The sequence below is a fragment of the Telmatherina bonti genome (assembly GCF_933228915.1).
Source record: "Telmatherina bonti genome assembly, chromosome: 16".
Lineage (NCBI taxonomy): Eukaryota > Metazoa > Chordata > Actinopteri > Atheriniformes > Telmatherinidae > Telmatherina > Telmatherina bonti.
In genome coordinates this window covers 17,920,946-17,944,989 of record NC_136614.1, presented here as the reverse complement: position 1 = coordinate 17,944,989, position 24,044 = coordinate 17,920,946, and the positions used below count along the sequence as shown (strand labels likewise).

Genomic DNA, 24,044 nt, shown 5'->3' with positions numbered 1-24,044 from the left:
TATTCTCAATTGCTCTCTTTTTCTATGTTTAGATTTTCAGCATGACATTTTGTAAGTGATAAAAACACCAACACACAAGCACACAAGGTGTGAAAATAAAAAGTAGATTGATGATTCATAACTTAGATTTTCTGTTAGCTTTAAGTGGGAAACTCAGCGATGCACATACCTGTTTTGCACATACCAGGAACACGGAACTGATCTATGAGACCATGTTTTCTGGAGACATTAGCACCCACGTCATCTAACCCTCATTAGTTTTGAAATGGGGACAAGGTGGCAGGTCCTATTAGGACGAATGGCAGTCTCATTATGGGAGGAATCTCCCCCACTGAAGCGTAACAGCACAGGCTGGGATGGAGGCACAGAGGGAGGGCATGGCTGAAGAGGGTTTTGTTGGGTGGGGGTGGCTGCCAGTGTTGGAGTTTTGGTTGGTAGCTCAGTTCACAGTGTCTCTGTAGGTCCAGGTCAGGCACAAAAACTCCTCTCCTCATTTGTGTGCTCGCCAGGCCTCCTTTGTTCAAATCCTCATTAGCACCACTTAGTAAGGGCTGTTTTGCAGAACGGAGGGCGTCATTTTGGGCTCCTCTGGTTCATTCACAGCGCAGCCTTCAAACTGGGATGCAAACTGCATCGCCGCTACTCTGCAAACGGAGCGTTGACTACACAAACTACAGCAGGTCTAGGCCTCACTCTGATGGACCCTACAGATTATGGAATTGCCATGAGGAGAGGAAGCTATGATGATGCTGCAGCTTCTCTGCATCCTGTGAGTATTGATCCATCATTTACAGGCAAAAATGAGTAAGATCCTGTTGTGGATGAGCACAAAGTGTGAGTCTTTAATATTAATTGGTCGTGAATCTGACACCGACATCAGCAACTTTAATTACCTGTTTATGAGAGAAGAGAGTTTTGCTTTAAGGTCTCACAGAAAAAAGAAAAAAAGTTTTTCTGCTTGTCTGTCAATAGCTAAATTTAATCAGAGCTTTAGGTAAAGAATGTACAATCATATCAGTGACACTCTAGCTTTGGATTATTCCAAAAAAATAACAAAAAACCCCCCAAAAATTTAAAAAAAGATGAGTGAAAGCATCTCAGATCTCAGAACTTTCCTTCTGTATGACATCTGGAATTAAGATCAAATGTAGTAGTTTACAGGAAGTAATCAATACCAAAACAAAGTAAAATAAAACTACTTCCTTAGTCTAGCAGAAACAGGAAAAGGAGGAATTTAAAGAAAACACCCATTTCTGACAAAGTCCAAGATGACCATTTGTGAAATTTACTGCAAGCCTCTGAGGTGCACACAAAATGTGGCTGGTCGCAAGGATGGACCTCTGTGGCTTCTCTACGTATGTAGGGTAGCTATCATCCACAAGCCAGTCACTGATGAGCTGCTGGATCATATGCATCATTAACTTTTGCATAATTAACAAATCACAGCAGTCATAATGGGTTTTTTGATTGACGAGAGAAAAAAAGTAGGCAATCATTGCTGCACATATCATTAACAAAAATAAAAAACCTTGGTAAGATAAATTTTTTTAACCAACAGTCTTTTTATGGTCTTTGTAGAAAAGATTAAACAAACATTAAAACAAGCTAAATTAAAACTTCAGCTAATTTTGCCTTTCTCTAATTACCTGGACCCAGTTTATATAAAGGACTTTTACAATGAATACAAACAACCCTACAGTGAGAATTATGACTGTTGTGTGGTTTCATGTTAGAAATGAGCATAAATGTCCCTTTTGTCTTTCCTTAGTCTAAAATAGACAAATGACTTGTACTCCAGAAACATCATGGGGGGAGGGGTTTAAAGCTTGTGCAAAAAGTTAACAAAAAGTAGGAAACCTTCACACCCTGCAGCATGTGTATTATATTATTGCTATAGATTCTATGGATTCCCCCATAATATTTTAAGAAATTGTTGATTAATCTTATGATACCATTCTAATATACCAAGTCAACCTTTCTTCAATTATTTACGATTAATACCTGTGTAGAGGTCTTGTATCTGTGGACCTGAGGAAATCTGGGGATCTAAGTTTTAGGGGATTTGGGGTGGAAATTGTGGGATTGTTTTGCTATTAAATGTCTATGGTAAACTGTCAGGTCTTACCTCCCATTTATAAGCAAAGATAGCTTCTAGGGAGTCCAAATTAGTTCAAGTATACAATGTATTTATTGGTGTGTCTTTGTATTTTAATGTGATTTGTGAAGCTAAAATAAATGAAATGTAAATGAAGGAAGTTTTCTTAAAACACAGCAACACAAATAATTTTGCATCCTTACCTGTACGTCTGAAAACCTGATGAGTATGAATTATCTAGCAAAAGGCTTAATTTGTTAAATATGTAAATACCTGGTAGATGGGTTTACTGACTCATCTTTAGAGAGACTGAATGCAAAGGGAGAGGACCTGCATGAAGACATTACAATAGAAGAGGAGAAGGAAGAATGTACTAAAGCACAACTGGGAGCTAAGATATGTATAATATGTCCTTCTGCCAACCAAGTTGTTAGTATGGCAACTGTAAGTGATTTGTGTTATTTTTAGATTTTACTTATTATTTTATTCCAGTAGAAGAATGAAGTGAGTGTTTTTTTTTTATTTATTTTTTTTAGTAATCTTATTAAATCCAAATAGAAAAAAAGATAAACAGACAGCCCTTTCATATGCAATTTAAAGTTTAAAGATAAACTTGCATTCTGACACACATGAATTGATATTTTTCACACATTTACTCAAATTTACTTCTTCTGACAAATCATTGAATGGCAGCAGTTAGCAGTGCAAAGAGCCATAAACTGCTAAATTTAAAGAAAAATGGTTTTATTTAAGTGAGAGAGCAGACGTCCTCTTGCAATTAGTCCCACTCTTATTTCTTCCTACAGTTCTGAAACTCAACAAAAGCTTTTCTTTCTCTGTCGAGTCTATATATGAATAAAAGACAGGTGACATAAAACCTTTGTCTCATTTAAATTGATCTGCTAGTTTTATATAAAGTCATTTGAAAAAGAAGTGGTGATAAAATATCTTTTTTCAGTCCTCACTTCAAAGATATTTGGTTTGACGACAAGCAGAAAGTATGAAACAGAAGTCACTGCAAATTATCCATTATTTCTATCCACTACAACTATTACTAAAATAAATACAGTCGCTTGGATTTTGTACTAACCTGACCCATTCCTTACTGTTTTCACACAGCACTTCAGACACCTGGCTCAGAGACGACGCTCAGCTCCATCCTTGGTCTTTGGGAAGACTTTGGGGATACCGTGGTCTCCTATCAGGTGCATATTCTTCTGTTAGGGTTAAATACTGTAGTTGCATTTCCATCCATCCATTTTCTAAAACATTTGGTGAAATTTAGGGTCGTGAGAAGCTGGAACCTATCCCAGTTGCATTTTCCTCTGTAAATTTTCTTTAAAGCGTCACTGACATGTGGCTGAGAGCTGCAATCATAATCCACCTCAATTCTGTGTTGTGGAGCGAGTGGGTAAAGAGCTTATTGGGGCATCTTAGCAGCAGTGATGAAGGAGATGTGTCGTGTAACTCATTAGGGCGGAAATCTATGACTGACTGAGTTTGCAATTAATTACAATCTCACTGAGAGTCAAAGATTGTGAGATGCACAACACAAGAGAGAAGTGACAAAGTCAATGCAGCAGACACAAGAGAGGAAAACGATAAAAAAAAAAAAAGAAAAAAAGTGAGTTGGCAAAACCAGAATCATTTAGCTGTGAGTTCATCAGAAAAGCAAAGGTCAAACCTCAGCGACGTGGTTAATAAGGAAGCTTCAGGAAACTACAGAAATGACAGGTGACATAACGCTGATGTTTCATGGCCAGTCTGCAGGTGTGATTGCCAGACAGCTGCAGCAGCTGCAACAGCTGACGCAGACAATACAACTGAATGAAAATACAAGAAAAGAGAAAGAAACTAATAAGATATGCGCTGCAGAAGGTCTCAGCTGCAAAAGAGTAACACAAAAGCATCTACCGGTATTCTAAAAAAAAAAAAAAAAAAAAAAAAAAAAAAAAAATATATATATATATATATATATATATATATATATATATATATATATATATATATATATATATTTTATGCATCATTAAAGCTGCTCAGCTTAAATTTAAAGACAACAACCTAAGAGATATCTCTGATCAATTCCATTCTGTCATTTTCAAAATGATAAATGTAGTTATGATCACATTACATCAACATAAATCACTTATTCGTGCCCTTTTGCTTCCGTATTATAACAATCAACCTGCGTTTGTTTTCCAGGTGACATAATATAATAATAATCCATAATGCTAACCAGCAGACAGACATGACATGAAAAATCAAAGTTATTTGCTTTAAGACTTCCCTTTGTTTGGGATTCTTAAAGAACTAACTATATGTGTCTTATATGACGTGATGACTACGTTAATTCAAATAAAGGGTTAATTCATTTGTCACAGAAGTGACTGACTAAATGTATTAATTAAAACAACAGAGAAACACACCTTCTTAGAAAAATGTATTTATTTATTTATTTATTTACCTCTTGCTTGCTAACTGCTGGGCTCCAGCCCCCCTGTAAGCCTGAATTGTTTTAAACAGTATAGAAAATGAATGAATGTGTGTGAATTTATGAAGTATGTCAGCTGAGATTTTTACATTTCTTTTTTTTTAAATTTCAATTTCAATTTTTTTTTTGCTTCTTTGTTTGCTATGTGTGAATTTTTTGTATGAAACTTGAGGAATGGAAGAGGCACCACACAATGGCAGGTCAGAAAAGACTTGTTACTGATTAAACATGAACTAAAAGAAAACTAGAAACAGATATTATTGAAATAATAGCAACTGTAAATGCCCATTTATTGAACTATGCTGAATGATTGAAATGAAATTGCATGAGTATAAGAAATTGAAAAAAAAAAAAAATAGCACAAATGCCATTTTTTCTAATTGCCCCACATTGGGACTGAACCCATGAACTCCTGTAATGTTGGATGTTTTGACATGAATGATCTAAACTGAGGATTAATTTGTGTGTTGTTAAACCTAAAACATGTCAGCCTAAGTTATTCAGTTTCCTTTCAATGCAGCCCCCAACGTACAGATGGCAGCACTCTGAAATACAACCTAAAGTATCGTCTAAAAGCCCCTCAGAGAAAAAGAAACTATCTCTACCCCTAATCTTTCCACGTGTCACAAGCAACGGCATGGTGTCAACATGTTATCACCTCTGCAGGCTTCACAGCCCACTCTGCTCAGGCCACAAACACAGATGTCCCTGCGGGGATTTACACTGAGGTTTTGACACAGTAGCCTGCATACAAAGTAAAACTCTAAACTAACATTTTCATAACTCAGTGAGAATTTGAATTTTAACACCTTGATGTCTCCTTTTCTCCTTTAGGCTGAAGTGTTTAACGTTTCAAAGTCCTGCCTTTGTTCTGATTCAAACAACTCTGAGGAAAAACATCATTTATTGAAAATGAGTACTGGAATATATCTCTGTCACGCTGCATGACATTCAGGCCGACATTATTTAAAATTGTGCCTTACATTTACAAGATTGCTACATTTTAGTATAACTTAATATTCCTATTTATTACTTTTAGACACTTGGCTCCAATATTCAATCTGAAACATGAACTGATTGATTAGGTCAATGTAACATTTTAAGTGGATTTTTGTTTAAACATTTAACTAAAGCTCTCTCCAACAATTTACATCAGGGTTGAGAGATGTTTGATATTGCTTTTATATCTTCATTTTTAGTGCTGGAAAAAGAAAAACTTGTAAAAGAGGAAAATGAAAGTTTATTAGTGAATGCTGAGAATTGGTCCAGATGAGTTGTTACTTTGAGTCATTATATACCATTCAGGATACATCAATAATAACTATATGAAATAAAAAACAGAGGACTTTATCCCTTATGGAAATTACTATTATAGTTGCAATTATCATAAATTTCATATCTATTTAGCTCGTTTTTCATTTTTTTCAAGATAAGCCAGAGCTGACTTATACTTTGTTGTAAAAAAAACAAACAAACAAACAAAAAAAACAGATCCAACAACATAAACTTTCAGTCCAAAAAGCTCAGATGCATCATCAGAAACAGGTACACGAGCTCAGATCCTTGTTGAGACAGACGTGTGGGCTCTGCATCACCCCCTTTTGTTAATGACATCTAACCTTTTACAGTGTTATCACACGTTGCTGCATGAGGACCACCAGAACAGTGGGCGAGAATGTAAAAGTGAAAAGAGACAAATGTCAGACACATCCCACCTTCATACATCCATCCAACCAGCGCTCGCACACGCTCACACACTGTGATGGGGGTGGGCTTGTGGGTGTTTGTTTTACTACAATGGGAATTCCACTGACGTAAACTCAGACAATCTATCAAGTTAAAGCCTCAGAAAAATATTTTATATATTTATTTAACCATATGTAGTTAAATCTACAAAAGAAGCCCCACTAACCATAGTTTTATTATCCAGTTTTTTATGTCTTTTTTTTTTTTTACTTCAAGTTTTATATATATATATATATATATATATATATATATATATATATATATATATATATATATATATATATATATATATATATATATATATATATGTGTGTGTGTGTGTGGGTGTGCGTGTGTGCAGATCTCAGGGCATGCCACAAGGGCACCAGATAAAAAATGATTGGCTACTGAGGTGACATTGTTCAACGCTATAGTGACGTGACTCTTTGTAATAACCTGTCTATATAAATTTTATTTAATGTGCAACACCTCTGTAGCCGCTGATTAGAAAAATTCCTAGGCCTGCTATTCTTAACAATAAATAAAACTACATAAACAGTTATGACATTAATATTGTTTTGTTATATTTCAATTATCTGAATATTCAAATGGTAAAACTTAAAGAAAATTAAGCATATCTGTCTTTGCTTCCTGGTCTGTACAGTTTTCATTCTGTTAATAACAAGTTAGCTTTTATTTCCAGCAGAAAGATTTAATGGAAAGTTTTGAGACGTCAAATACATAACTCCTTTAAGCTGTGGCTCAAAAAGAGTATTCCCATAGTTAAGTCTTCTAACTTTGACAGTGTTTATAGGCAGTAAGAATGTCTAAAACACTGATGGTTTGTATTTAATAAAAGTGAAAAACTATGGTTCATATTTACAGAGTTTTTAGAGATACTTTCTGTACATTGTTTATGTTGCTGGTGAGATCACCCTGAATTCTCCTCCTGTTCTTTACTGGTATTCTATGTGTCACTTTAAGTGGGACACAAAGGGTAATGGGGAAGTACCTGCATAAAAACTATTTGAATTTCTGCCCTGAACCAAAAGGCAGTGGGAAGACAACCCAATTCTGGTTTCACAATCTCAGAATAAACTCTTAGTTTTATCTGCATGTTTACTTGGTTGAGATGCAAAAGGTCAACAACAAAAGACAACTACCATGAAAGTTCTAACCCAGAACTTTGTGACCAATTAGATGTTGGGGTAGCTGTAGATTATGTGTGAGGGTTGAATTACAATACATTTGAATAGTTTTTACATTGAAATAGCCTGTCATGGATTTAGAAACACATTTTGTCTTAATTTTCTCTTGGAAGAATACCGATACAGATATTAACCGTCTGCTTTTATAAGCTGCCATATGCAAAGCAATGCATAAAATTACTATTTCAAGGGAAAAAAACAGACTCAGGAAACTATTGATATTCATAGTTAAGAGAAAAAGAAGTTGGTTTGGTTAGCGCTCAGCCAAGCCATGTTCCTGGTTTGCCTAATGTCATTTATTATATTTTTTACTCACCTCTGTTGCTCTGATATAAGAATAATAATAAAAAAAAAGGCTACATCTTACTAAATTATGTACTTATTTTCGGAAAAAAAAAGCACAGTCTTCAGATAGAGCAAGTTAGTCTACAAAGACCAGCGTCTCATTGGAAATATTTACTAAGCGTTTCATTAAAGATTACTTTTTAAAAAAATAAAATTTGGTGTCTATTAAGTTAGATATGTTTTTGTGTTAATGCCCGTAGACATCATTGTATCACTTTTACGCACGTGGTTCAGGTCTAACATACAGGCCATTTACTAAAGGAGAAAAGTTTGATGTTTGGCTTCACGTGCTAAGCTTAAATTTTCTTTTATAGAAAAATAAGAAATGTGTAATTGTTTTCTGTTAAACATATGTTCATAGTGCATTATCACTTATAATAATTACACATGACATTTTATCTGTGGCTTTCTTTTATCTTTAGCTTTCCAGAGTGATCATCATTTTATGCAAGCTAGCTTCTAGCTAACCCTAGCTAGCTTAGCAGCCTTGTAGCTCACTCTTCCTTATTACATCTATATTGATACAATTACTTTGAATTAATATTAAATGTGGTTAGAAACATCATTGTGATGCCTTTGGTCTGAAGGATAGTGTAGTTTCTTATAAATATAGGTTAGCTGCCCTGTTCCCTCATAAAACAATCAATTAGAAGTAGAGTAGTAGTAGTAGTAGTAGGTAAAATTCAATGATATTCACTATACAGCTGACTATCTAGTTGCTGGTGTTACACTTTATTTATGTTCCATTGCATATGATAACCTGACTTTCCACTTCTATGCTTGTGAGTTTCTTCCACACATATTGTATAATTATAGAAAACATGTGGGGGAAAAAAAGAAATTCTTGTAGCTGAAACTAAATGAGCAACAACAGGTATCCTATGCAGTGACTGCAGTATCTACTGAAGAGGGATATCCTCTTTCCACTCAGAAATGTGGTGTCCACTCCTTTTTTAACACAAATTAGGGCTTTAAAGTGTATCGACTGAGGTCAAATGGACGTTTTCCTAACAGGAATGAGAAACTGTTATTTGCAAGTTTTTCCTTTGGTTTTAGATTGTTCACGGGGGGAAATGATCAGGCATTACTTAAAGCTGGGGTAGGTTATCTTGCTCAGAGATATTTTTTTTTACTCTTGGTGAAGTGGTTCCCCGTTCTGATACATTTTGGAATCATGAACAATGATAAATATAGTTACACCCCTGAGTTTACTGTAAATCTGTAAAAACTCTTACCAATCAAAACGTTCAGGCCGAATTGAAGTTGTTCATTTCTTATATTTCATAAGCTTCTTTATAGCTGAGAAAATGCAGAAAGGATTTCCCGACCCGGCTTGGTTTATTTGCCTCCTCTCGCTAAACAGCCAATAAAGAGAAATTGGTTGGTGGAAAAAGCTGTCAACAAGACAAGCATTTGGAGAGCGCAAACTTCCGCCAACGCCTTTAAAAGAATTCCTGGATCCAAACTGTGATCCAGATCACCACCAAAATTAAATCTGTTCTTCCTTTTCACATTTCCAACAACTCTTGACAATTTCCTTAAAATCCATCCATAGCTTTTTGAGTTATCTTGAACACAAACAGATAAGGTAAAAACATAACTTCCATGGTGGATGTAAGAAAAAGGCCTTGGATCACACAAGGGGAAGGAGCCAAGACAGGGTGCCACTTTCAGATCTTGCCAGCTCCCCAACGTTACCTATCCCAGCTTTAAAAGAGAAACATTTGCAAAGCTTACCATCACATAAAATGTCCTTTTACTGGCGGTCTGAAACTTGTATTGCTTCCAAAGGTCTACATAAAGAGGGGAAAAAAGAATCTACACAATAACTTTAAAAACGTATCAACAACATAATAACCCATGAACATTATATGTGTTGTGGTTTAAGAGACACAACATTCAAATTAGTTATGTTTTGAATACCATGCTGAGTAGTTCATATACTTTCAGGTAAATTCCCCCCACTTGCTAATTTCAATGATATGATCATCTTTATTCTTTAAAGGACATTTTCTGCAATGAATGTGATATCCTTAAGGTCCAGATGTCTTGACAAGTGATCTGAAAGCATTAGAAGGCTATCTGAAATAGTGTACAGCCCTGAACTAGTTTGGCTGTGGGCTGTCCCTTCTGAACTGCTTGGATTTGGTGTGTTGTTCTTTGGATCAGGGAGGAGGCTCCATGCTGGGTGTCTGTGGAGCAGAGTCCATTTGTCCTCGGTCTGACCAGCGAGAACGGAGAGCTGCTTCTGGATGAATGCGTTCAGGTCACGGAGCGCACGAAGACCAGGGAGAGACACCTGTTCCTCTTCAGTGATGTCCTCGTCTTTGCTAAACTCAAGTAAGCTATCACCATACTTCTAAAACAGATGCCTTTCACAACATGTGTTTACTAAGAAACATTTGGTTAATCTCAAGCAAAAAGTGAAAGAAAGTTAGCAAGCGCTAAAGTGGTATTTTGAAAGAAATTCTGTTGGAAATGTTTGAACTATTTGAGTGCACAGTAAAAGAGGAAGTAAAAAGAAAATGTATTTTTGGACTGCACACTCGGACTGTTGGGGAATCTCCCACTAACACAGAAATTTTGTGTTTAATCAATTCAGATTACAAACAGAAAGCATGGTGCTTCCCTTTGAGTGAAGTCACATGAGGGGAAACTCGATTTTAAAAAATGTGTTCATCCAACAAATTTGTTTCAATATACATCCATTTAACCTGTTGGTCCATTGCTCTCTGTTCTAAAGTGACAACATCTTGCACCATCATAATACTAGTCTTGTATTTGAGCAGCTTGCGCTTTGCCTTTAATGGGAAAATTAAATCAGTCTTACAATGAGATAAAAGGCCAACAACAAGTGATCTCTCACCTCAGATGAAATGTTTGTCAAAGTTGATGGAAGTTTTATAGATGCTGTGTGGGAGGATAATCACAGTCATCTCTGTACCACAACCTGCCCACTGTTCCTGTAGGTGTGCACAGCTGGGACAACACTACCATACAGTAAACAGACTTTTGAAGCTCCTTTGGTTTGTATTTGAGCATTCATTACTTCCGGAGATGATTGTAAGCGGTGTTACTCATTTTTTATTTTCTTCTTTAGATTGTTGTGAAGACATCAAACGCATCAAGTCACATGTGGATAGATTTGTGTTTGGTTGCTAATTTCACTCATTTTAAATAAAATGTTCAAAGGTTACTTTTATTTGGTAATTAAAATGGTTGTAGAATGGTTAAAGATTTATGTAATTCATGTTAGCACTTATAAATTTAGAAAATGTAACAAAGTTGTTTCTCAACTATTTCTTGAATAACAGTTCTGACATATTAATCTGTATGTTTCTACAACCCATCTTTTTTTTCTTTTATTCATTATTTTTTTTATTATTTCTAAAATATAACTCCTTCTGAACCCCCAAGGTTATTGTTTGCATGGATACTCAGTTTTTCTTCCAATCTATCTGCGCTCCAGGATCCTCTCAGCAGGCCTCTGCTGCAGACACATAGAGGTCTGCAATGTCATGTTCAAATGCTTTTTAAAGCCGAGGTGTTGTGGGAAAATAATGATTATTCTCTCTAATCATTCATACTCACTTTTGTGGAAGCTGGTTTTTTTTTTTTTTTTTTTTTTTAACAGGGCCATCCATTCAGAATCCACCACTGCATGTCTTGTTTTCACAGAGCGACAAAGGAGTTTGTTCATTTTTAACAATGTTTGTGCAGGGAATTTTCTAACTGATCTGACTGAAGCTTTTTTTTTTTAATCAGACATGAGAACAAATTTATGTTCTGATGTCTTAGTATAATGAACAAACACTAAGCCAAATAACAGCTTCTTTCGCCTAGTCTCAGACTGCTGAAGGCCACTGTGTTTCTGTGTACTTCACAGAAATCAAACTTGACTTCAGATGTTTTGAAGTTCATCTTAAAGTCAAAGTTTAAAATCAATGTTCTCAAAAGACAAATAAACAAAAAACATAAACATAAGTTGCTTGTGAGAAGAAATTAATCTATTTTAAAATCATTATTCTAAAATTGGTTAAAGGCCTCACAGCAAAAAGGTCGTTGGTTCGATCCTCGGCAGTGGCGGTGGGCTTGAACTGTGGCCTTTCTGTGTGAAGTTTGCATGTTCTTCCCATGGATGTGTGGGTTCTTTCCGGGTTCTCCGGCTTCCTCCCACCATTGTTGGGTTAATTGGTTAGTCTAAATTGCCCATAGGAGTGAGTGTAAGCGTGAGTGGTTGTGTGTCTCTTTGTGTTAGCCCTGCAATGGACCTGTGAGCTGTCCAGGGTGTACCCCGCCTCTCGCTCAAAGACTGCTGGGATAGGCTCCAGCTTGCCGCGACCCTTTGTTGGAATAAAGCAGTTAGGATAATGAATGAATGAATGGTTAAAGCTGTGGGCAGAAATAAACAGAACTGCAGTGTAATCACAAACATGCACCAAAAACTAGAACTCAGAACGTACTAACAAGAGAATTGCTCTTCTTATTGCTTTTGTCCTTACAGGTCGACCTCCAGCTACCGTCTGAAAGACAGAGTGAACTTGGAGGATGTTTGGCTTTGCGGGTTTGAGGATGAGCTAGAGGATGAAGACAATGATGGTGACATTGACTTCAGGGTGACTCTCATGCTGGCATGGGCTCTCACTTTTTGCCTTGTGGGTTTTCGGTGAGAGGACACACAGCTGATGACTCACATACACACAACAGCATTTACTTATGCCTTAAGCATGATCATTGGTGTGTGTAGCTGCATGTGATGGCTATTTATATATTTCATGTATATGCAACAACCAGTGGACTCTGCAAACTGATGTCATTTTAGCAGGACGAAAAGGAGAAAACAGTCTAAAGAAAAGCAGCTTGTGGGAATTTTACTGAGCACATTCCACATAGCTCCACATTTAACAGAAAGACATGTAAGCAAGAAAGACTTTATTTCTCAAGCTGTTTAACAATCAATCAATCAATCAAAACGTTATTTGTAGAGCACTTTCACATACCTCAAAGTAACTAAAGTGCTGTACAGGTAAAATAAAATAAAATAACATTAAAAGCACTAAAATGAAGACAACAAACTAGTTAAAAAGACAAAATAAGACAGAAACAATACAAGTTTTGCTTCTTGCATGGACAAAACAACATGTGCATGCAAATATAAACTTTATGTCAGAGATGTCCGATATTATCGGCGTAACGATACTATTTGCTGATTCTGACATTAAAATGCAGCGTCAGAAATGATCGGCATCGGCTTTTACTATTTTAATGACATAACTTTTACACAACTGGGACATATTATACATCAAACTTTTAAGCTCAGTCTCTAACTCAAAATGACAAAATTTAGGAGATGTCATGTATAGTTTTCCAGATATGTTCGCTCTAAAAACATCGGTATTGACTGATATCGGTAGTGAAAACTCAGAGCTGGACAAAGTGTGTACATCAGATACTATTAAAAAAGCTAAAAGCTAAAATTGCTGCTTTCTGTTTCTTTTTCAAATATCACTTTTTCTGCAAGCTGTTAGGGTCAATAACTCTAAGACTCTTTAATTGAATATACTCGCATATAGTAAACGGTCATATGATCTGTGGCCTCCAGAAAGAGAGGAAGTAGCAGATAGAAAGTTCTTCTTCCAGCATCACAAGACAAAAAGCCAAAAATGGGAAGTATAGTGCTGGTTGCCAAACCAACCTCCATGTGAGGGGATTAACATCAGCTGACTTTATCAAGAAGCACAGCCATTTACTGTAAGGATTAAGTGCAGGAGGAATCTTACTCATACTTGGCATTGAAACGGTTATGGGCTGAAAATGAATGATATGTATTCCTCTGTGCTGTGAGTTTCTGATCAGAGACACACTGAAGTGGCATCAGATGAGAAATTTATGTTATTCAGGGACTCCCACACTTCTCGCAAAAAGCATTTCAACTACTCTGAAGCTGTTTTGAACCCAAAATTGTTTTCTAAGAAGCTGATGAATACCCAGATTGGTTTTGAATACTTGGACTTTGTTAATGATTCATTACATGAAAGTCTCACAGAGAAGCTCGGGGAGCCTTTGGGAAGCTTTAGTGTTTTGTTGACATTTTTTCTGCCCTAATGTGAGAAACAGCTAGCATGAAATTAGCTTATTAAAAGGTGAAAGCCTTACAAGTGCACACGTAGGCACATGTAACTGCATTGTCATCCTGTTTCCACTGATGGACACTAAGCCACAACAAAACTACTTTCTTTCTGGAGGAAGTGGAAGGTGTCTGGTCGGGGCAAGCCGTGACGCTGCTTCCTGTTCCCATGACTGTGTTGCACTTTCCACCAGAGTTGTTAAAAGAGGCCGTGGGTGCACACGTTGTCTCAGTCCTCCCACTACCATCTAAGAGCTCGTTTGTTTCTCTGTGTGGATTAGTAACTCCTACCATGCTGTTATTTTGCCTACAGCTCGCCTGAGGTGAAAGAACGCTGGTTAGATACTCTTCACAGGTAAGAATGATCTTTATGTCAACAAGCTGTTTATTCTTTAAGCTTTTATTAAGATTTGACAGAATGTGAATCCTTTTTTCAGTAAGTAAGTACATTGTACAAATCCAGAAAAAAAAAAACTCCTATAATTCTATCTTTGATTAGTTTAGGCAATGGATGTTTTCATAATCAGAATGTATTATAAAGAATAATATTTGATAGCATTATGTCTTTAATTTTGCTCTTGCCTTGCTAAAAAAAACCAACAGGTTACATAATTTTAATGTTTTGTTGAGCTATTCAAACTTCAAATTACAAGCATTATTGATCTAATATGAAGGCAAATATGACTACATTTCAGAACAAATGTATTTTTTCTCCTTATAACAGAAAAATTAAAGACGCAAAAGTGAGAACTGGTCGTGCTTCTTCTCCTCCAGACGTCCTGATGAAGGTGTTGAGTGGCAGCATCGCAGTAAGTCTCTTCATGTCCACGTTGCCGACTGAAAGCAGAGTAACTTTTACATAAAAGCACTTCTCAAAGTCTTTTTCTGCTTTTTACTTTAGACTAAAACTCTGACAGGAGTTGGCATGGAGCAACTGATTGAGCTTCCACTTGAGGTAGGTAACAGCTTTAAGCTGTCGGCTTTGTGTGATACGAAATGCTGGCAATACGCAGCTGTGCCTTTAAGTTAAAGCTAAATAAGGCCACAAGGGTTCATATTAGAGCTTCAGAAAAAAATATTACTGCAAGAAATGTTCAATTGATACCCTGAAAAGGTTATATTTGAAGATTTTATCTTCCTTTTGTTTAATTCTATCACTACAAATTCTTTGTGTGTTAGCATGCATGTTGGCTGATGGGTGTGAGCTGATTTAAATAAAAGAGAGAAAGAGAGAGAGAGAGAGAGAGAGCCTCTTCCTTTTCTGCACTTGCTTGTGCACCCATGTTCCTCTTGCCTGCTCGTCACCACAACACTTTTTCTTTATTTTGTTGCCAGGGCGGCGCAAAGATCTCTGCTCTATCAAAACAGTTGAATCAAGAGGAGAGGCTGTCGCAGCCCATTGGTGAGTTTGAAAGTCAGTTTTTGCAGACATCTCTATGTGTGCCTGTTTCAGTGGAGGGAGGGCCCCATTTAGGGCACATTGACACCAGAGAGAAAAACCACAGACAGAAAAAGGAAATCAAACCTCTGATTAAAGAAGTGAAGAAAAACAGCGTGTGTTATCTTCAGTTGTGTCTCTTGCACATGTTGTCTCTTTGCTGTCTAGCTCGAATACAAAATCCAACATTCAAGATAAGGTACTGATGGATATAACCCTCTTGCATCCATTAGAAACCAAGTGGAACCTGGTAAGGAACAAGATGAGGCTCAGAAAGGGCTCTACCAGCAAAGTGTGCCGGACAGACACACGCACCAAGAATCAGCTCTTTGGACGATCCCTCTGCAAGACATGCCCTGATGAATACTCACTTCCCAAACCCATCGCAGTAAGTTAACTTTATGTCAAGTTAAATGTCAAGTCAGTCGTTTTAAGAAGCTTTCTGGAACCAAAGTATTTCCTGAAACTGAATTGCAGCTTTGATTTAGTTTCTTATTTTTTTTAAGGCTTGAATAAGAACAAAACAAATAACTGTTCTGTTTTCATAAATAATAAACCACCTCCTAAATATCTGCCCTTTCAAGTGATGATGAGGAGTAAGATGCCTGTATGCACCTGAGCTGCATGTTTATGCACTTTTGCAAAAAGTTAAAGCCTTTTTTTAAAAAAAAAAAAAGATAATCTCACCTCCTCCCTCCTTTGCTCTCCTGTCTCCCTTCTCCTATTTAGGATCTGCTGGTGCTTCTGAGGAAAAGAGGCCCATCCACTGAGGGGGTGTTTCGTAAACCGTGTAACACCAAGAATATGAGGGACATGAGAGAACAGCTGAACAGCGGCATGGAGGTGGACTTGGATGGCCAGCCAGTTGTTCTGCTTGTTGGGCTGCTCAAAGTAAGTTTCTGGAGTTGTTCAGTCTTTTAAAAACAAAACAAAAAAAAAAACTGAAAAAACAACAGCAATGAATAAACAAATATTTCCATTTGAGCAAGATCGTGCATCCGTTTGTAATATTACTATTCTAGAAGACAACCATTCCCACAATTACCACAACAGCAGCTTTCTTACTATGCTACAATCTGCAACATCGCTTATGTTTTATTTGCAACAGAGTAGCTTTAATACTTTATCTTTAAGCATCAGAAAATCTTTAAACAGCAGAATATGCAAACATCTAATAACACAAGTCAATAGATCGATTTTTAAAAAGTCATCATGATTGTTTAGCTGTGTAAGTTAGCACTTGCAAAATAAAAAAATGGATTGCTTATTTAGTCAACCTTTCTATTTCCCCCAATATGCAATTAGCCTCATCACTTTGTCCCTCTTGTTTATAGAGCTTTCTGAAGGAGCTTCCTGGCAGCCTGCTGAGGTCTGAACTTTACGACAAGTGGATGACAGCTCTGGACAATGAAGACACCCAGGAGAGAGCTGTGGAAATGACAAGGTAAGCGATCATTACCTGCTAATGAGGCTAATCAGTGACTTTCACTGTGGACGTTATGTGGCATTTATTTCTCAAAGAACCGTTGGTATTTTCATGAATAGTTATGAGGTTGAAAAGTTTTTAAACCATTCAGAATGTCAAAGGTTTTCTGTCTGCAGACTTAGCCAAAACCACTTCTCCTTTTTTTTTTTTTTTAACATTCTGTTCACTTAAAAAAAAAAAAGGAAGAAACTTAAATCACACACAAAAAAAAAGAGCGGCAAGCTAATCTTCTTCCTGTTTATTTTTCTTCCTGTTTTTGGTGCCCGCGAAACAGGGTGGTGGATGATCTCCCGGGACCCAACAAACTCCTCCTGCAGTACCTAATCTGCGTGTTGCATCACATCATCGCGAGCGCAGACACCAACAAGATGGATGCTTACAACTTGGCGGTGTGCATCGGCCCCACGCTGCTGCAGCTAGACGACACCCCGCTGGATGGGCAGAGGGAAAAGATGCAGAAGGTGAGAAGTCTCATTATGAATATGCTTTCTTACTTTGAGTGCTTTGAAGCTTTGCGGTTCACAGTACAGAAAACCTCAGGTTTCATAAGTCACATCACAGCTGCGCAGTTTTCTGTCCGAAGAAACTGATGGGTCCGAGTGAAGCATCGCACTGCGTCTGGATTTCTATCAGACTGATTTATTTGGTGCTCAGTTTTAGTTCTGGACGTTGATATTATTCATCGCATTAACCATGATGCCTTTTCTGATTTGCTGCAGGTCACAGAGCTAACTCAGTTTCTCATTGAAAACTGGGAGATTCTGGGAGAGAATATTCCAAGTTTGCTGGATACCGATGAAGGTAAATAAAAAAACATCACTGTAGCATTTGTTCGTGTCTTCCTTGAGGAATGAAATACATTTTATATTATTAGATCATAAATCTTTTTCCAGAGACAGAAATTAAACTGCATTTGAGTAAATAAAAAGAATGAGAGTCTCATCGTGTCTTCCCTCCTCCATCCAACAGACTCTCTGTCCTCTCTGCATCATGACTCTGCATATGACAGCACTGACCCAGATGGAGATGTGGAGACAGGAGAGAAGATCAGGTCCACCCCTGAAGAATGTGGCTCCTCTTCCTCGTGCTCCTCCCTCAGTCCCAGCACAACCACCTCATCTTGGCAATCTGATGCCGCCTTACACACAAAAGCAACTTTTAACCGTCGCTGCTCTGAGCCCATCATCCTCCTTTCTGCTAATCTTGACAGCATGTGCTGCCACGCCAGAAGCCACGACGACTGTTCTGTGGGAAGGGAGAACTTTGTGGAGCAGCCTCTAAAAAAGCAGATCTCTGACGACTCCTTCTTGCTAAGAAGTCGAGGTGGAGCCAAGTCAGTTCTGTCTTTCCCAAAACTGAGCAGCAGCTCCAACACAGATCTGCAGCCCTACATAGGCAAGGACTGCTCGTGCTCTTCGCTGGAGAGCGCTGCCTCAAACCACTCGGAGGGCTCGGTTTTCACCAGCTCCCCGGCGGGGTCGCCAGGATCCACCAGGAGACCAAACACCACCAGCCAGCTTTCAGTGGGAACCAGCGCTAAGCAGGAGATTCCCAGACCAATTTCTGACGAGAGGAAGCGGTCACAGTCCATGAGAGTAGCTACTAAAGTCCTAATGAGGACCAGGAGCTTAGGAGCCTTCAGCAGGAGCAGCCTGAAGAAAGACTCCCAGAAGGAAAACTCCTTCCCTTGTGAGACTCTACAGGAGGATTCCCAGTGTGAGGCAGAACCATCAAACGAGGTTTTGCACAAACAACGCCCTCTGTCTGCAATCGAAGTGTTTAAGATGGTGGACAGTAAGCTGCCGTGCAGGCCCCCATCATACGAGCAGGCTGTGCAGAACGCCGGCCTCCCTCCGAAGTATGGCTCAATGACTGTACAAGATGCAGTGCTGAGGAGATCCCGCCCTTCTTCTGTAAGTTATGACTTGTCAAGTACTTACTCTGTCCCAGAGTATAAATGCAACCAGGACTGTTTCATTCAAGCAACACAAGACGATGCTGAGCGGCGGCAGCCTTTTCGCCAGAGGGCCATGTCTGAGTCTGTGTCCGCAGGCCAGAATGAGAGCCTGCCTCGCAGGTGCAGCCAGCCTGTCTTCGAGGATTTTTCTTATGCTAAGGAGTCTTATGTGTGATCAGCTGTGGAACAGTTGTGCAGACTAATTTAGCTGTGCAAACATGAAAAACTGTCAGTGAGTGAAGCTAAAGTGATCACTCCAATCCAGCAAACCTCTGATTCCTTCAGAGCCTCAGTCGTGGATTTAAAACCTTCAAATACATGCTGAACCATGTTCGATGTAGTCGGGATTCTTTCTTTCTTTTGGTGACGAGAGCACTCGACATTATTCCTTCGCTTTGCACCGTGTCTGCGTGTCACATCTCTGTCCATGGAAAGGTTCTGTTTCATATTCATGTTTTTATATGTACATAAAGTCAAATCTGTGTTATTTTTTTTCACTGTTTCTATTTGAGTGAATGTCAGTGTTGTGTTGCGTGTGCAGTTGCACATTCCTAGTAGTGCTATTAAAAGTACAAATATTACATTATACGAAGTTATTAAGATAGATATGTAGTCTATCACAATGAAGCTATTAACACAGTTTGCTGTGAATAATATATGCTATGAGTCGTTTTTTTCTTGTTTTGTTAATTTTTTTTTTTTTTTGCTTTTTGTAAATGCACTTCATTTGGCAAGGTCTTCTTCTTTCACTACACTAAAGCACTTTTATGAGGATTAACTATGCTTTTCTTATTTGTATGCTAAAATAAAAAAGTGAAACAACAATAGACATACATGTATATTTGTCAGTGGACTTTCTGATTCCTGGAACTCAATTTAAAAGAAAAATAAAAATAAAAAAAACAAATCCATAAAGTAACAAAAGGTGTATATGTTTCTTTTTGTCTTGGTATCAATGAATTTTTTTTCCGTAAGCTCCATGACATTAATGAAGGTGGTCCCTGATTGCTCCCCCATAAACTCATTAGTGGAAGAATTAATGATTAAATGGAGCAAATTGCTAGCTTGGCTCAACTTCTTTTTGCTAAATGTGTTACATAACAGAGGCTCACAGAGCTCATTGAAAGAACAGCGTGTTCTGGCACACACTGCATGCTAAAACAGAAGGAAACCAGACAGGGTCACATGGACAGATTTGGTTTTTCTGCGAACTGCCGTTCCCCTCGTCTGTGACAGTGCGATGAGCTGATGCCACCGCTTCTTCCTTCCTTTCAAAAAATCTTTTAACACAGTTTCCTTCCTATGCATGTTAATTTAATTCATCACAAAACTGCAACTAATTGAGAGAGCACGATTATGCATACTTGGTGCTCAAAGTTAAGATAAACTGACCATCTGCGATAATGATTAAAAAAAAACAGGAAGGCATTACAACATAATGTAATGCTCAGCTAGTGCTCTTACAGAGAGGCTGCACATGCCAACTCCTCGAGAGTTAACATCCTGCAACTTTTAGATGCAACCCTAACCCAACACACCTGAATCAAATGGTGGAATTCCCTTTGATGCATGTCATGCAGCTCTGCAGGCAACCAGTCACTTATTTGATTCAGGTGTGTTGGAGAAGGGTTGCATCTAAAAGTTGCAGGACGGTGGATCTCGAGGACCGTGACTTATAGTGTTAAGAGTCAAACAATTCAAGCTGTCATTAGGAAGTAAAAATTATTCGGAGATAGACGAATTTTGTTGACTTTTCTCATTTTAGTGCCCTCATTTAACACCTTCTGGCCATGCTCAGATTACGAAACTGGAGTGTGAAGAGAAACATAACAGCTGCTAGACCTGAATGAATAGCACTAATGGAAATAGCTTAAGTCTTATTTGCAGCCTCTTCTGGTGAATTAAACGTGTAAAATAGCACAATAGGTTGCAAGGTTGCAGGTTTCTGGTGAGGATTTGTGAAAATTTCCAAGATTATAAATAGGTCTTTCTATGAGTCAACAGCTCAGTCCTTCCTGCATCTATCTTTGGAATGATCCCTGCCAAAATACAACGTTTTGGTTGCTTATTGTTTCTAATATAAAAAAACACTTCAAAAAGCACTGAAACCTACACTAGATGTTGGAATTGTTGTACAGCTAAGTTAAGACTCACTATACTGAGTTAAATCAGTAGCTAAATATGACTGGTCCATAAAATATGACACAACAGGAAAGTCTTAGAGGCTGTACAGCATTTTAGCACTGCTTTATGTGAAGCTATGTGCTAACATGAGTGTGCCAAGATAATTATGGAAATCATGGCGCAGGTGTCAAACTGCAGTCCTCGAGGGCCGGTATCCTGCAGGTTTTTGTTGTCTCCATGCTCCAACACACCTCACAAGTTCATAATTAGGTTGACAAGAAGCTGCTGGGTCCATTTGATTTGAATCAGCTGTGTTGAAAGAGGGAAACAAGAAAAACCTGCCGGATACCGGCCCTCGAGGACTGCAGTTTGACACCTCTGTGTTAAAGATAGAAAGAATTTGTCTTTTTGAATGACCTTTAATATTTAGCATGTGGTCCGGTCGGGGAAGTGAAGATGCTGCAGATGTACGATCAGACTCGACCTGTTTTCCATAATAGAGTCAAATTAGGAAATGTCAAAAGCTCTGAGCCAGCAGCCCCTGTGGCCCCTCATGGATCCTGTAGAGTTTAATCCAAAGAAAATTAAAGTGTTTTTTGTGAGTTTGTGTTGTAAAGCTTCTGAAATCACCTGAAACATTAGCCAAAGATGAATCGCTGCTTCTCAAAATTTGTTTAAAAATTTTTTTATTGGATCAAGGAGTAGTTAAAGAGAGAGACCAAAGAGTCTGGATGAGTTTTAACAAGGTTTGTTAGATTAAGACGAGTAAATAAACTGGTGAATAATAGAAGAACAAAGTAGTCCTACGGTTGTAACCGGATAGGCCTTTCAGAAGACAGAGTCATGAAGGGGCTCTGACCACAAAGTCAGACAAGAGTCTGCCCGACTCGTCACTATGGGGAGCAGGACATTCAGCTGCTCTGCTCCCCAGCTCTGGAACTCACTTCCCCCTGACCTCCGCAACACCGATTCACTACCAGACTTCAAATCCAGACTCAAAACTCATCAGTTTAGACAAACCTACTCACTTCACCCATAATTGCACTGTTTTTTAATGTCTGTTTTAAATGTCTGTTGTTTTAATTTGTTTTAATGCAATTTTTATCATATGTAATGTAAGGTGACCTTGACTGTCTAGAAAAGCACCAAACAAATAAAATGTATTATTATTATCGTTATTATAAACCACAGTCTTTGGAAAGGCTGACTATTAGAAGATAATAGAAAGTGTTGCCATCTTTGGGATCACTTGAAATATGGTTGTAACACATAATCATTGTCCATATCCTGAGGTCAGGTTGCCCCAGACAAGAAATGTTCCTTTGTAAGTTCAGATACCACAACCAGAACTCCCACACCGATGTGGAGCACAACAATAATGATGCTAAGCATTATAAAAGGGAGATACCAGTACGAACAGAGTATCAGAGAGAATACAAACTGTGAAATTTCCTCTACGACATTCAAATATTTTTTGGCTTCTTGTTCACAAGATATAAAAAAAATTGGCCACTGCAATCAAACACACGAGTACTGAAGTATGTTTATGTTTTGACACATTTGAATCTGATTTGTACGAGTTCATCTCAGAGTTGAATCAGTTTTACAATCAGGTCCACTGAGGACCTGATTGTAAAACTGGAGAACATCAAATGTTGGCAAGAAATACAGAAGTTTGCCAAACAACTAACTATTAAGATGTATGAGCATCTTTACTGCACATTTGTATGAAATACTAATCATTTCAGAAAGTTAATGTTACTTTTGACCCTTTTCCCTCGAGGTTCTGAACTGGAGGCCTGTGAAAACTTAAAAAACAGAACCTCAAATATTCCCAAGAAGGGAATTAGTTAAAATCTTCTTAAGGAAAATCTTCCAAATATTTAACAAAGTTTAAATTTATTGGCAGAAATGAATAATGTTTTAGTAAAACCTAACGTGGACTGTTTTTGGAGACTGTCAGTCTGTGAGTAGACATGGATGAAAGCAATTACATGAAATCATCGACTTAATCAAAAATGAACGAAATCACAATGATGTCTTTAAAAAGGGAAATTTATTTTACTTATTACTGAAATTTATTCATACGTCTTTCTGCAAACATTGATGGCGTTTAGGTTGTCATCAGTGCTCAGCTTCTCTTACAGCAGTGCTATAATTTTCTGTAATCTGGATGAAAATCACTCCACAGATTTACCAAACAAGTCCCACCTGTTCCTTTCAGAGATTTCCAGCAGCCGTGATTAAAATCTTCAGGTGTTGCCTCCAAAGTTCAGTACCTTTATCGTGGCTTTTAATTTGAAAAATAATTTAGATTGTCTTTAATCCATTTCTTTGTTATGAAATCAGAAAAAAAAATCTCATTTAAAAGCTGTTTTTATCTAATACTCTAAAACTCTGTCCTTAGGGGCTGCTGTCCTGTGAGTTTTCATCCAACACACCTGGCTCACTTTGAATGGATCCAGCAGCCTTTAAAGTTCTGTACAATGAGTGATTAGTTTGAGTCAGGTGTGTTGGAGCAGGGATGCATGGAAAACCTGCAGGATTGTGGCCTTGGAGGACCAGAGCTAGACACCCCTGCTTCAAAAACAACTTATTTAATTAAGTGGTTGAACAATGGTATTTGCTGTCCCATTTTAGTATTCTGCTCCTCCTGTAGTGAATCCTAAACCAGACAAAAATAGTTGCAACTTTTCACTGAAGCAGAAACGCTGCATTTGCGACGAGCAGAGCCGCTCGTCGGGTACTTTTGATCCAGCAGTCAGAATGAACATGTTCTGCAGCTCCCATCAGTGTGCTTTGTTACAGCTCAGCTTGCTGTGACCACTTACTGATAATTAAAGCTAGAGGCGTGCACTCTGTGGCATACCAGTGTACTCAGTGTGACGAGCTCAATAATCAGAAGTACTCAGTGTTACTACAGTCTGTACTCTCACATCGCTTACGTCAAGTGTGTTTTGTTTAGTTAAAAAAAAAGGGACAATATGCTAGCCGGAGGGCAAATGTTATTACTATTAATGTTGTCCTTTAATCGAAATCTTAATT

At 37.9% G+C, this 24,044-nt stretch overlaps 1 protein-coding gene across 1 annotated transcript; it reads left to right on the top strand.

Moving 5' to 3' along the window:
- Positions 1–697: 697 nt before the first annotated feature.
- tagapb (T cell activation RhoGTPase activating protein b) lies at positions 698–19,050 on the top strand (the record flags this gene model as incomplete). Its single annotated transcript, XM_079255764.1, has 14 exons — positions 698–769; positions 3,215–3,300; positions 10,037–10,207; positions 12,372–12,533; positions 14,308–14,349; positions 14,719–14,803; positions 14,896–14,949; positions 15,330–15,396; positions 15,666–15,820; positions 16,162–16,323; positions 16,767–16,876; positions 17,193–17,379; positions 17,638–17,719; positions 17,888–19,050. 14 exons carry the CDS (start codon positions 698–700, stop codon positions 19,048–19,050), a joined length of 2,598 nt encoding a protein of 865 aa, XP_079111890.1.
- Positions 19,051–24,044: the final 4,994 nt, after the last annotated feature.